Source organism: Schistosoma mansoni, chromosome 1 (genome assembly GCF_000237925.1).
Source record: "Schistosoma mansoni strain Puerto Rico chromosome 1, complete genome".
Lineage (NCBI taxonomy): Eukaryota > Metazoa > Platyhelminthes > Trematoda > Strigeidida > Schistosomatidae > Schistosoma > Schistosoma mansoni.
Window position 1 is genome coordinate 9,734,986 of NC_031495.1, and position 15,746 is coordinate 9,750,731.

Sequence of the window (15,746 nt, forward strand, 5' to 3'; positions counted from 1 at the left end):
TACTAGCATAATGTTTCCATTGCTCCTCCTCAACAACTGTCATAGTCGTCAACAGGCTATGGTAGGTTATTTTCGAGAAATCACGTAAAACATTCAGAATTAGTTGATTTTTGTTATATGCATTCAAAATATTCAATTGATTCATAGTAAATCTTGTTACTCCTACTTTGTTGTGCATGATTTGGTTGCTTGCAGAACACTCGGATAATTAAACTATGATCCAAGTATTGTATCAAGTATGTTACGAATTTCTCTCTTTAGAAATTTTCCCCTTGTTATTCTTCCACTTCTTGTTCCAGGTTTACAGCCGACATCTGACTGGAAACCGAGTTCAACTGTTTTACTTAGTAAGTTTTCACTCTTTAAGAAAAACGATAAAATATATGTCATGCTATAACTTTAGGTGTTCAAAAGCGATCGGGAGGTTTTCTGCTACTTGTTACTCATCAGCAAGATGTGTTTGCTATCTTCATGCAATAGATTCTTGTCTATGCGACTTTGGTTGCTATTCAGTGACCGGTTTGTATAAATATCTTAGTTCTACAGGATATCAGTCACAGCATTGATGACTCAGTGATAACACTTGGTGATGCCGGTTCGAATTGCATGATGCTCATTGATTCGCGTCAAGATTACACATATACGCCCTGATTGTGTAGAGTTGCTGGTAACACGGAAACGAAATCCAGGGTTTTCTACTAATTTGACTTCCGATCATCTGACATCCAAAGCATAGTGCATGCGATATTCAGTTACATGCATAACTGCCCACATTGCAAACTGACGGTTCAATTGTTGTGTAACCTATAATTGTATCTACAGAAAGAAAAGCTACATCAATTCTATTCGAGCCGTTTTTGATACAACTGGTTGGTAATAGATATTGAGATGTAAAGGGGAATCGATTTTCCTACTGAACACGTAGATTGTAGTCGTCAATTACCGTGACAACAAAAAATTGGTAAGAATTACGTGCATATAGTTCCAATATAAGTAGGACTACTACACATGTAATACAAAGTAAACTAACAAAAACCGGTAATCTGTTTATTGGGTATGATGATAAATTTTTGTTGATAGACACAGATTTCCTATTACAATAGTGATTGTTTTTTTTTTACTTACTTACGCCTGTGTTGGGATGATCATGCAAATTTCTCGCAATTGGCATGACAAGCTCATGAAACATTAAGGAGCATTTCATCCAATCAGCGTTTGATTAGAAGTTATGTTAGTAGCATAGCGAAAATGAAAAGTCACATGTAGAGATTTTGATTGGCTGATAACTACACTGCTACTATGTTGAATAGTATTCTGGAATTTTCAGTACAACCCAAAGACTTCTAAAATACTATAAAAACTCTATATTTTCTGTACATAAATGAACCTTGTAGCAAAGTGCTTCCCACATATTTTGTGCCTTTTCTCTCGTCTTCAAGTCGCTGTATAGTTCTAGCTTGGCGGTTACGAAACTAGCTTAGGATCCGAATATAGCGTTCAATCTACAAGACGAATCAGCCTGTTACTCCCAATGGAGCATAGGCCGCCGAGCAGCATTCTCCAACCCACTCTGTCCTGGGCCTTCTTTTCTAGTTCTATCCAGTTTTTGTTCATTCTTCTCATGTCTGTCTCTATTTCTCGGCGTAATGTGTGATAGTGATTGTAGTACGTGAAAACTAGTAAACCTACAGAATCACAAGGAAGCAGTTATTTTCCATCTATTTCAGTGAATTATTCCAACGTATCACTTACACTGATACAAATCGCTATATACGTTTAAATATAGAAATAAGTCACTATAGTAAGATCTTGTAAACGGGATAGTTAATTAACCTTAAACGTCAGCGATAGCTGAAATACCGTGCTTTCAAATATAACGGCCTATAATTACATGAAGAGGTGTTTCGCTATAAACATTAAAATGATTTTGAGTCAGAAATTATGTATAAAGAGGTCAATATTGCCTGAAGTTTGTATGTGTCCAACCAGACATGGCGGAAAACTGTTAAGACGAAGATATTTGTAGGATGGATGTCAACTATCTGTTAAATGTTGTTATAATAGCTAATTAGTCTACACGTTAAGCAATATGTATATTTACTGAGGGATTTATTTGTTTCAAAGATGCTTTATCCGCCCGATGGCCTGGTCGATGGCAAATTGTAGTTCGAAAAAATATAACTTATTATCTGGATGGTGCACATACTGTAGAAAGTTTACAGGTGAGTATAATTTAGATAAATAAAGGAAGTGTAACTTTTGTGAGTTTGCAATTAATTGTGTAATCTCACCATGAAATGTATTTTACAAGTTTTTTAGTTGTGTTTATTTCTTTTATTGAAATGATTGAGCCGCATGCTAAACTCTTAATTGATGATGACAAAGATTTGTAGCTCAGGTTGATGATTTCGGTAGAGCATCAATAATCATTGAGTCACAAGTCGAAAATATTCAAAATGAATATACAGACAATGTTAAAGTAAAGGTCAATAATAACCAATCAAGGTCGACAAGACAAGTTATCAGTCATATGTGAAAGAATTCGAATAACTCAGTTCTATCTGAAGTTTGTGTTGATGATGTTGTTCAGTGTAACAATGGAAATTTCACTATTGAATCATTTAGTTCAGAAAACGAAACCGTGCCAAAACTATCATTTTAAAAACTAAATAATGTCAATCACTTCATCCTATGTGATCAGTGTAAGAAGAAAGTGCATGTAAAGTTGAACACTAAATATATATACACTCAAATCATTTATTTGTTTAATACCTGTATTCATGAACGAATCGATTGTGATTAGTAAAAATAACTCTTCATAAAGTGGTTTTAATGAAGGATCTTTTATAGATTATTATCACACATACTTTTTTATTGTATGACTATTAAGTTCAGAGGGGGTTTTGTGGAGAATTTAGTATTTTCACAGTTGAAATCATGAGTCAATTGAAGCTAGACCACCATCGAAAACCTGGAAGCACTGGACGGCCGTTTCGTCCTATTATTGGACTCCTCAGCAGTGCGCATCCACGATCCTGCACTCGCGAGATTCGAACCCAGAACCTACCAGTCTCGAGCCGAAGCCCTTAACCGATAGACCACTGAGCCGGCATCCAACGGTGTTAATGTCTAACTTCAACCAATCCACGATGTTTGAGCGACCGTTCACCAATTGTCTTCAGTGAGCTGATATCTCTACAACAGACTTGGTAGAAATCCACTGGCCACTGCTTCCCACTAGAACTCAAGGAAATATCTCTTGAAGTCAGTCACTAGTGAGCATATGATTATAGATCAGAGGGAGTTTTGTGGAGAATTAATCGAATCTCGCGGTTGCGGGATCGTGGATGCGCACTGCTGAAGGGGTCCCATAATAGGACGAAACGGCCGTCCAGTGCTTCCAGGTTTTCGATGGTGGTCTAGCTTCAATTGACTCATGATTTCAACTGTGACTATTAAGTAAGTAGAATACTCCCTCACACACACAGTCGCTTTTTTATTCTTTCATATTTAATTATTTTTCATTCTATGGTTTGATGCGGTCTTGTCTGTCTGCATATAAACCGCATATGTCTGATTTATTGATATAAAAGGTTCGCTTTCTTCTTCGGGACTCAAAACAGGGTATAGAGAAAAGCTTCGGAATCGTGGGCGGATGAAAACTTAGTTGTGTCAGCTTAAGGTTAGTAGTGCTGGTCGGGAGTGTACTTGGCCCTATCGGAGACACTAAGCTATAGAGTAAATGGTAGGTACAAAATAAACCAAATTAGGATCGCGATTCGGATTGTTGACTGGACAAGTGATATTGTTCAGCGGTCACAGGATATTATAATGACAATTAATGATATCGTGTAAATTAAAATGCCTATAACTGTAATGACATAAAAACTAGTAAATTCATTTGTTTACATAATCTTTTTCAACACCAGTGCTTGCAATCTTACATCATATCGCTCGCCACTATACCAAATAGACGTTTTAAACAGTGAATAATAATGAATTCGAAATTTTTTTAATGTTTGTGGGGAGAGTACCATTCAAAGTTATTAATTGGCATTTATCATAGTAAATTACAATATACCACGTAATTAACATTTATTTTCGCTACGATTAACAGAATTACAGCCTTTATTTCCGATCTATATATGCTTATTTTTTATAACAACACTGAATTCGCATATTTATCTTATTTATATTATCAATTTGACAGGAAGTAGTTTGTCGAAAATCATAGAGCTGTTAAATAATGATAGGATTATTAGATACTAGTCGTGTAAGATGTTAGTTTAATGGGTAAATCACTCGACTTTTAGTTGTAACTTTGAACTTTGCCCTACCCGATTTCGATTTGAGCATCCATTTAGTAATTCTAGTCTTGAAACCTAAAGTATAGTTAATTTTGGAGTACATAAATCTGTACTTCGCAAGTAAGTTACATGTTTATTTGAAGCGATTCAAGCATTTTAAAATTTTTGATCTACGGTTTCGTGGAAATTCTAGGATTTTTCTTAGATTTTAAATAATGAGCTGATACTTAGATAATCATTAATAACTTGGAAACACTTGGTGGCCATTCCATCTTAGTATAGAACCCTTCAACATCTGTTCTAGTTTAAATCATCTGTTATGTATAACTACTGAAATTGTTTATAATAGATATCGAAACGATACACTATTATTTGACTATTCAATCTCTGAGACATTGACGAAAATGAACTGAATTGGGAAACTTTTAAATAGAGTCAGACCTAGGAAAGTAGTGAATTCATGAAAACTTTAACACTAAGGTCTTTTGCAGTCAGTCTTTACTCCGACATGAGCCCCGATCTATTAGTTATTCAGAAAAATGATTATCATCTAAGATCATTCAGGAATAGAGGAAATTGAGATATATATTCGTATTCAGTAAACAACTTACTCCCTGATAACGATGAATCAAATCTCATCTATCGGGCAATCTACTCGCCACTTGTAAAGAAATCCTAGTTACAAATTCATTTTCTTAGATCACTTCCTATTAATACTGTATAGGCAAATAATGAAAAACTTTATGATCAAACCAACTAGCTCAATGAATACTAGCAGACCTCCTTACCATCTCCAAATAATCATGCAAACATAGATCGACGATACTTCTTTGGTCTTATTAAGAAAAAAAAGTAATTGAATAAATCCTGAAATGATCGTTAATTCAACATATGTATATGTCTATTGGTGAAATTATCTACATATCTTCAGATATTACTTTTCGTTAGACTTTCCTGTGTTAGTATTCAGCCGTAATTTAATAGTTAATACATTTTTGTACTAACCAACTAGATGGTAGATTTTCAATTTTCTCTCCACTGTCTTTATTTGGTTATCTTGTAACTTAACTATTATTTCCTCATATTTCAATTCACCTTTTCACGATTCACTCATGATGTGTATTTTGTAATGTTTGATCTTTCTTTTTCTTGTCAGTCTGCAATAAAATGGTTTCAGAATAAGAGCTTTGCTTCAAATAATAACAGGTATGTTTCCGTACATTTTTTCGATGTTGAATACCATTTTTATTCGTTTTATTTACGAAAGTTTTTTCTTGCTCATTTGCTTTACCCGCTGGTCGTCATAATCTAATATTTCAGTCAGTCAGTCAATCAAACGCAACGTAGGGCCTGTTACGTGTGTAAATTTGTCCAAGTTGCCACACCCCATTACCATTACCACAAGGGGCTGAAATTGTTGGAATCTTATTTTCCCTTTGTGACTTGACTAATACCGTACTGTACAATTATCATTGATCAATATGAATAACTCAGAGTTTATAAGTGTCCAAACCAAGTTCAAATCTAATGGTTTGAAAAATTCTGGGCATTGGATAAATAATGTGTGTTATTATTTGTACTTTCCGATAAGCGAAAAAAAACGAAATCGTTTTTAGATCAGAGTGGGGTTTTGTGGAGAATTTAGTATTTTCACAGTTGAAATCATGAGTCAATTGAAGCTAGACCACCATCGAAAACCTGGAAGCACTGGACGGCCGCTTCAATTGACTCATGATTTCAACTGTGAAAATCGTTTTTACTGACTTCTCCCTATTTACTGTTAATATCTTTAACAAAGTGATAGTAGACCACAATTTACGAAAATCTCAGCCCATTTATATGCTAACTTGGTCTAAATTCTATATGAAGTAGTTCTGAATTGTTGAATAAGTAAATGAATTCATAAAGATAAGAAGTGAGTGTATGTTGCTAAATTTAATCCTTACACCCCAAAACTACAAAGCTATTGGTTATCTCCAGCCTTTTGAAAAGAACACACACATTGATAACAAATGAAAAGGAAAGAAAAAGAGAAACTAACAAGCATAATCGAAATTCTTAAAATAAATCATGTAGGAACTTGTCTAACGGTATCATACACTACCTCATGTACTTGACACTTTATTATTTCTTATTGAAGTCATATAACCTTGTATACAATATAATCTTCCACCATATATTTAATCGAATTTGTAATTAAACTACCATTTATCTTATTCTGTCTGACTCATTTTCATTTTGACCACTTAGAGTATAAGCTGGTTCAAGTTAGCATTGCATATTGGTCATCTCAACATCAACAATTTATGTTCTTTCACGAGTTTATTCTATTGAAACATAGGATAAATTTTACATTCTCTTTCGCTCTCTCTGTGTCTTTTTCATGTAAAATAATTTTGCACATGTCTAAACATGATTAATTCCCATTTCAATATTCTTATTTGCTTGATAGACGTCCTATACGAATTATTATTTTCACTGTGATTGGTCCACGAGATCCTAAGCCATTTTTAAAATGTTTACAAGTAAGAGCTTTTGTGCGTGGTAATATTTTTTTTAGTGTTGTTATTTATACTTTAAATTTAATGTTTATTATTTACTATGGTAGTGGTGTGTTTATGTGTGTGAATATTTTGTATCATTTCAAGGTAATTTTCTGTCATGAACTTGCGTCATTTGAAGAGCTATTAAAGATCAGAGCGAGCTGTACAACTGCTACGTTTGAAGAGATTACGATATCGCCTAGAACCGGCAAACGGAACGAAAGTCAGCAACACAATAACAGGACAAGCTAAGCGATTTCACTGAGGGAGAAGACCAGATTCAGCCAGGAAAACTATATATTCCACAAGCTACCGTAAGCACAAACGAACAAGCACACAATTTATGCATATATATACAGTACACAAATTTCCGTGGGAGACGTTACAAGTTAGCGTACTAAAAGAAGGAACGAAACAATGACATTTAAGGTTCTTCTAGGTGGGAAGGACATACTGAAGGCACAAATGGGCGCTTTTGGTGCGAAAATGAGAAATTTAGATTTCCATAATAAAATTACCAAGTGAGTTCTGGGGATCTAGCATTTCCAACAACAACTGTATTGGTTCAGTTGAAAACATTCTTATAAATGAACACTTATGACTACATCATTCAAACAAGATCCTGTGTCTAACATGCTATTGTTAAGCAACAGGATGAGATTCCAACAGTCTGCGTTTCAACTCAATAGTCTTAAGGTATTATCCTCCTTAGATGACCATGTATTTGATCTTGTGTAGTAGCGTTGTGAATGCCCATTGTTGTAGAAACCCGAATTATACATTATAATCGTTGTTAATTTCCCCCTTATTTTCTTAATCGCCTTACTATTTTTTTATATCATATTCCATCTATTAGGAAACGATAATGTCAGGCGTTTTGCCGCTGAAAGGATTCATTTTCTAATAGAACCATATCGGTTTTTGATAATAATGGAGATAATCTCAGTGGTTATAGATTTCCATAATTTGATTACAGGGATGTAAATTGGTGTAATTACTTGTTTTTTTTGTAAAAAACCTTATTTTCAATAAATAGATCATAGTTTCAAACGAAGATTCATTTGCTTTAGTTCAGTCAATCATGTAATAACAATAGCACTCACATGAAAATTGTAGCCGAAGGCAAATTAGCATACGTATGGAATAAGTTAATATCTTACTTACCTATAGTAACTCCTAGACCTTAATGACATATGCATTAATACAATTTCAGTGACAGCTTTAGTTATTAGAAATTATTCATCTAACTCTTTGAAATGGATATTTACTAGTTTTCTTGTAAATTCTCCAACTGGATAGGATTTGTGGGAGCATTTCACATTTATTCCCATAAATATTTGATATTCCAATCTCTATGTAATGAAAATTATCTATTCCAGGCCCATTTCATTGCAAGGAAATAATTAAATCTGGGAAAAATTTCTTTCACAAAGTTGAACTTTTGCATACTTTATAATTCATTTGAGATTAAGACTCGATCGTTAAAATTGATCTCACCACCGATTGATATAACTATTCCAGGCTGTCGTCTCAATTTGAGTAAGTTAGCAGTAACGTTCCTATATGTGAAACTTCGTTACTTTGTCAGCGGGATATAAATTGAATTAAAGCACGTTTCGTACTGGGTTTTGTTGGAGCACACTGGCTATTTCTTATCTAATCAGCGTTAGTGGACACTTGGAGAAGACTAGAATTTTTTAATGTAAAAAACTATAAATATACTAACGTTTCTCTTATTGTGATTCCTACTTCCATCCAACCTTTTATTTGGAATATAACTACGTTCCTGTTCAACGGTGTTCTGATTTAGGGACTTGTCGAGTGAATTAGTGTCCAAGAGTACTAAGCAATAAGAGTATCTGGGTCGTAATAAGAGAAATTATAACACTTTTAAACTAAAACGAGTAACATCGAACTCCTCAAGAAACGCCTTAGCAACGAATAACAGTCAGATTTTGATGTTGGCTGACAGTTGTTTTAATCTCTAGATACCCTTTAATTGTAGGAATGCTGCCCTTGCTTTGCTAATTCATGCTTTCACATCTGCATTAGATCCTCGTCTATCAGTGATACTGATCGGGTACGTAAAAGTTCCTATCTCTTCCAAAGCTTCTCCATCAAGTGTGTCACTGCCATTAGTGGCAGTAAGAAATATCCAAAATTAAGAACTACGTTCTAGAAAACGGAATACAAAGTTATGTGTGTAAGAGCATTGAAACTTCAGATTGATTGAAAGATAAGAAATAAATGAGTCTACACCATTACACTGGTTCGAAATTGTCACTCAGCGTCTCCAATCACTGATTGAGGTTACTTTGAAGAAATCAACCAGGTAATCTGCATCTACTAACTTGACCCAGATCAACCGTTACTAACTTAATGGACCAAAGTCACGTGTTGCTTCGACCACCCCTAGCTTTCTTCCAACATATTCAGTCCTATTTAAAGACTAAACCTTAATATTTATGCAGTGTATGTATGTGATAAGTAATGCAATCACTATACACATATTATTAGATAATACATGTTTCATGTTGCTAATTTTTGTTATATTTTTCAGTCTTCTTCATTTGCATTCGACTTGGTTGTTTTTGCCAATCCTCACGATGGTCAATTTGGTAATTCTACCTAATCTACATTATTTTTAATACTATCTCTTCATGAAACATCAAGCAATTTTTTCTTTGTTCAGACATTCGCCAGCATGATTCTAGGAATATACATGTAACTGCTATGAATAGTGTGTAGATTTATACCAGAATCGCATAAATTAATACGAATCTGTGTAGATCTGCGGATTGTACAGTTTTCCAAACAAATTTATTTAGGCTTAATTCAATATTACAGTATTTTGTTAAGTATGATAGGCTATCAAATAGGACTGTGTTGTTAAATCTATGCAGATATTCGTATACTAGCACATAAGGTTTTCTTGTTACTTGATTATTTACTTCAATTAAGTCAAGCTCCATTTGTTAAACTTTTGATATTCATTTTTCACACCCCATTTGCTTTTCAGACGAAATTTTCCCTTGAAATCATTATGTAAATATTAGATTCGTGGCCTGTCATTGATTAAACTGACTGGAAAATACTTAACGTATGTCCAGCCTCTATCTACCTGGGTCTATTTTACTGGCGAACATTGTGGTACATTTGAAAATGAGGTGACCAAACCAAGACATGGCAGAAATCCACTGAGTTATTATCTGTTTGAACTGTGTGCTTGGAGATATAGACATGATGTTTAACACTTCATAAATCCTGGGTTTCGTGTGATATTATACTTTTTTTCAATATCAGTCGTTCATCTCATAACTTGTTCGTTGCATTTATTTCACCATTGTGATCAATGTTACTATTTCCACTCCATTTCATACTGTTGTAAGCCAACCGGAACGTTGTACGCTTATGCTCAGGTCGCTTGTTGTCTGTGACTAACTTGAGCTCAACGCAAGCATTGAAAGTGAAGCATAATGGTTAGATTGAATGTTCGTTGAGCCAATGGTCAACGCCAACGCTAATACAACTATGCACCTCATATATATATATATATATATACTCGGCTCTGGATCTCTCTATCCTATTTCGTCTTTATATATATATATATACTCGGCTCTGGATCTCTCTATCCTATTTCGTCTTTGTTTAATTGTAGTCAAACTTCAGGAAAATTGCGTTAGTTCAGTAGCTTTCTGTGTGTACAAAAACTTTGAGTGTAATAGTGCTCCTTTCTGAGGTTTTTGGTCATGTACTAGTGTGGTCATCTGAGCGAAATCTTAGCCAAATATAGAAATCCATCAAGTCTCCATAGCTAGTATAATGGCTACTCCATTTCTATACTAGTGAACTTTTCGTTTATTCGAATTATGGAATACTCTGGTATGATGGGATTGGATGAGATCGCTTTCTCTATCTTGACGTTCGTACATATAATGGCTCATTTATAACCTCTTTCAGCAAGTTCTTACTATTTTCAAATGCTATATTTTTATACAGAGGAGAAGGTGGGACGGAATTCGGACGCTTAAACCGGGCTAGTGAATACAAAGGACTCTCTCAGGGAAGTTGGAAAATCTTGACTTGAAACTGTTAATCCACATGGATCTCAAAAGAATGAATAGTGCAGCAAATCACTCCAGTCACCGGCTATCGTGACACTTCGTCTCCTGATGTCCCGTTGGATTTTGAACTGGGCGTTTAGGTCAAATGTTTAAAGTAATTCTCTCTTAGACAATCACCTGTCTCGGTTTGGATGTCCGATTAGTCTTCACACTAGTACTTTATCAGTTTAACATTTATTCCTCATTAGTAGATGCTGGTTGATTAGTAATAAATAGTAAATTGACCTTTTTATTTGTCTTCTAGACATTCTTCCCAGTAAAGAGTCGCTTGATGAATTATGCTTTAATATATGGCGTCAACTCGAATCGGAATCGAACACTGGGAGCAATTCTACAACACATTCTATTGCTTCGAAGCATGTCGAATCTTTATCTGCCTTTGTAAAGTGGATACAAAACTTGCAGCGTTTTTCTCTTCAGGCTTTGGAATATTTTCCGTGTGAATACAGTAATTATGATGAAGCCGACTATACAACATTCTGTGATGTTCTTGTCACCGGCAGTCTATATATGGTTGGTCGGATACTAAAGGTACGCTTTTTGTTCACTGTTTTAAAAAATGCCATGTATTTGTAATGCAATCGACGACAGACATGTATACCTTCTAGACTGTTATGACCTTAGTCTATCCACTGGTTATATCGCTAGATGTTTAGGAAAATCTGTTTTGGAACTAGTAAACGTCCTTGGATATGCTAGGCTACCTAGTGTAACCTTAAAACTGAGTGCGTGAGTTCGGTTTTGAATAATTTGGTTTTGCAGCTAAGGACTTTCCTATTATCTGTTTAATAATCTACTCCACAGGCACTAAACAGTTGGTAAAAGAGAAGACGACTGTAGTAGATAAACTTCATATTAAAATTAGACGATCGCGTTTACTCAAACGGTACATGTCTGATGACATAGACATCTGGATCTCGACACAATAAATTGAAAATAAAATGTGTCTAAAAAAATAAGGCAATTAAAGTGAAAATCAGAATACTAACCTCGATTTATTTACTATGTTTCGGGAAGAGTGTATGACACAGTGACGGTCTATAGATCGGACGAAAATATAAGATTACAGGAATAGCGGAAACGCACTACTCAATCGTTTATAATACACGTAGAAAAATATGAGTTCTAATGGCTTATAAAATAGGTTGCCTAGTTTGTCTTTATCATTTATTTTCCTCATTATAACAGATATTTTTAATTGGGTGGATATATAGTTTCACTGTAGGCTGATTATTTCACTTATACTATCTAAATTTGTGAGATAACAAATGACCTTTGACTTTTAAAAAGGTTTGCTAAAGCCCAGTGATGATCTTCAATCTGCCTTGTAGTTTTATTAGTTTCAATTATTATTATCACTTAAATAAAGTGATGATTGATAGGAATAATATTAAAGCATAATAGAAGAAGTGAACAGATGATAAGAAAAGGCGATTTACATCTAAGTCATTGCTATATCTGCTCTCTGAAGTCTTATTTTGTAAAAGAAGTTAGGTGTTAGATAGTTTCAAAATGCTCCTCTCAAAATTCAGTAGGGCCCCAAAAAACTCTTGAAAATATTTTATGCAGTCAGGATTAAATGGACGTTTCTTCGAAAAATCTAGAAGGGTGATATTACGTGTTACGTTTTAAATTGGATAATTACCTTCTTACTTGTATATTTAGTATACTCATAGAACTTTCTGAACGATTAATGTCATGTTAATTAGTATAAATACGCAAAACTTTCTACACCGAGTAAAGATTTCTTTTGCATTTCTCTCCTTTGCTCCTGTGTTTAATTTGCCGTCCAGATTTTGTCTGGGGTTATTAGAAGCTGCTAGAAAATACGATCAGTCACTCAGTTAATAAACGTATCTCTTACCTTGTTGGTTTCTCAGTAGTGAGTTATATAAATGGTCCATTAGTAGTCACCCGAAATGCAAGAAATGATATTTTTGTGAAATTAACTTTGGTCGCACTCTAATTAATATGGTACATTTCCAACGTTTGCACTGATTTATTCTCATCGTATTACTCAATCCATTGTACACTATCTGGTGGTTAAGATGTATTCCCTGAAATTTCGTGTTTATCATACTCTGGTAATGTTGTACTAAAGTTTAAATCTTTATTGCATTTGCTCACTTTGGACAAGTGCTAGTCGATATCGTCCTATTTAGTGTGGATAGAATTCAACGTGTTTGGAAATCTATCATTCCTTTCATTTATTATATCAAGTGTGGAGTAATAGTTTTTAAAAAAACTTTAATTTCAACTATAGGGTTTTATGTCCACTAGTAATGATTCCCCTGATACCTTGACTGTATGTTTCGGAACAATCGATAGTTCACATGATATTCTGATGCTTTACCAAAACTCCAGAGTGATCAGACACGAACCTCACACTATTTTTTTTCAGACTTTAAAACACGTGATCATGTAGGTAAATTATGACACACCGTCATTAATAAACCACTGCATGTACTAAACTAGAACTCTGTACAAGTAATGAGTCATGAATAATTAACAGTAATTTATAGACGGACAAAGATGTAAATATAATTGATAAGTCCAATTAAAGCTTACTATTGAGTGAGTTTAAGCATGCCGTTACCCATTTTAGTAAGTGGATGTATATTTAATCACATATACTGAATTCTCAGAGTGTACCGTCCTGGATTTCAAACTTTTAATTATCCACCCCCTAAAAAGTAATCTTGAGTTCGAACTTCAGTTACATAACCAGACTATTTTTTTATCCCTACGTTGTAAAATTACAACAATATACATAAATAATGCCATCCAAGTTTTATATTATTTCATTTTCTCTTTTGTTTTATACTTCTCAAGTGTCATCTTATTTGTTTTCTAGGAAATAGATGAACCTGTTTAAAGGATACAATTGATATTCCCAATTCAAATCCTGTAGATCTTCCATCTGTAAATTAATGACGCGTTTCTAGATTCCCGCATGTTTAGTGAAATTATAGTTGTAAACTGTAAATATTATGTACATAGATAATCATCGACTTGTTCAGTTTTGCATACTTATATTTAAAATGATTTGATCTTTAAGGTCACTTTATAGAGCCTACATTGAGTACTATCGAAGTAGAAGCTTACATTCCTACAGTAAGTTGTGAACAGTCGACGGGTAGAGGCATGATATATTTATCTTGTAGCCATTGTTAGAGATTGTCATCCTAAAATGCTTAGTTCAACCACAAGCAAATACATTTATCATGAGCTCATATCTATTGAGCCTGAAGATCAAGTTATTGGAAATAATTTGTTGCCCGAATACTCCTTGCTTTTACTGCCTGGCTCTAATTATGCTGCAACGTAAATTACGATTGTTTTATGTGCTAAGGTTGAATTGACCAGTAAATATGAGCTTTTCTTGGTAGTAGGTGATTCAGTCTAGTCCTTTCAATTTCGAGTGTCACTGTGAGCGACTGATGTCCCACAGTAACGTTTACTGCATCATGAGAGCTGAAGACGGAATTGCGTTTTTTTTTAGCAAGCAGTGTTTACGTATGGTTTCCTCTGTTTTGTGTTAATTTAGGACTAGATTCGGAAGTTTGTGCATAGGGGATTTGAGTAGTTTCGTGGGTAAGTGTGATGTTCCTTTAACAACGATATGCCGTTTTTACTAGTGGTAGTAAGCTTCACCCATGTATCTAATTCTGCACTCAGTCATTCGGTAAAATCCACCACTTGAGGCTTCTCTAGTTGATTATCCTAGAGGAGATACACTATTAGTACTTTGAAACAGGGTGTATATACAGAAATGTGACATGTCTCCTAGGTTACACAGTTCCACTAAGGGTTCATGTTAGGTCACTCATATACGAGCGATGTGAGGGCACTATAAGTGAGACACATGTTTACAGCTTAAACTGGAAGTCACATATGTATTTGAAGTCTACCTTTCCCTGAAGTCACGGGCAAAGGAATGAGAGTTCAGGGCATGACAGTATTCACGTGTGGCGGGGAGCAATGTCACCCAAAACAAGACTGGCTAAGCTGCTGAAGCGTCGTTAGTGTTCTTTCAAATCAATTGACGTCAAGTACATGATTAGAAATATATACAGCCCTCCTATATGAGGTAAGATTTGAAATTAAAAGGTATTATCACTAGCTCAGATGTGTTTTGAACTGTGGACTGAAAAATCTTACATCTGAGTCTTAGTAAGTAAGAGGTAATGCTTAGAGACAAATCTTCGCTGTCATCAAAATTTGTTGTAGCTAACAGTGGATGGTCATTGAGAGATGATGGCAGATATTATTCTGGAAGCTATACTGGGTAACGTCTATTCAAAAAGATAGAATCCTTATAGAGAACTTTCACTACAGGCTTAAAGTATATTCTGGCACAAATGGGAAGGTGTCTTAACATTTCCCAACTACGGCTCTTACCTGGCATTATGGAGTAGACCCAGTACCGAAGTTCCAAGCGGCATGATGAATTCTCACACTAAGTTATGCCACAAAATAAAAGCTTATCCAAAACGCCTTTATAGGTTCATGACCAAATTAAAGTCTACAAAGGAAGCGGCGGTACTGTACTAGGACGGAACTTTACAGATCCTATCAACCTAGAAATGGTATAAATCGTTAATGGTAATTTGGTCACATTAAAACCTAGTGCTTACGAGCGTTTAACATACTTTGACTCTAATGCTACCTGATGTTCTGTTAAGAATCCATAGAACTATCGTATTAGTATGGGGGGGGGCGCTGAAATTTATGCGACTACAGGAGACACCAAGATGTGACAATATCCTTTT

General features: G+C 34.7%; 1 protein-coding gene across 1 annotated transcript in view; it reads left to right on the top strand.

Moving 5' to 3' along the window:
* Smp_162030 (folylpolyglutamate synthase) overlaps positions 1 to 13,849 on the top strand; it is a gene marked incomplete at both ends in the record, with an annotated part of 28,456 nt that extends 14,607 nt beyond the window's left edge. Inside the window, 6 exons of the mRNA XM_018793186.1 lie at positions 2,125 to 2,222; positions 5,464 to 5,513; positions 6,760 to 6,832; positions 9,411 to 9,468; positions 11,219 to 11,505; positions 13,829 to 13,849. Of these exons, the coding sequence (XP_018647724.1) occupies positions 2,125 to 2,222; positions 5,464 to 5,513; positions 6,760 to 6,832; positions 9,411 to 9,468; positions 11,219 to 11,505; positions 13,829 to 13,849 (587 nt within the window). The remainder of the gene's footprint in view (positions 1 to 2,124; positions 2,223 to 5,463; positions 5,514 to 6,759; positions 6,833 to 9,410; positions 9,469 to 11,218; positions 11,506 to 13,828) is intronic.
* Between the last annotated feature and the right edge of the window lie 1,897 nt (positions 13,850 to 15,746).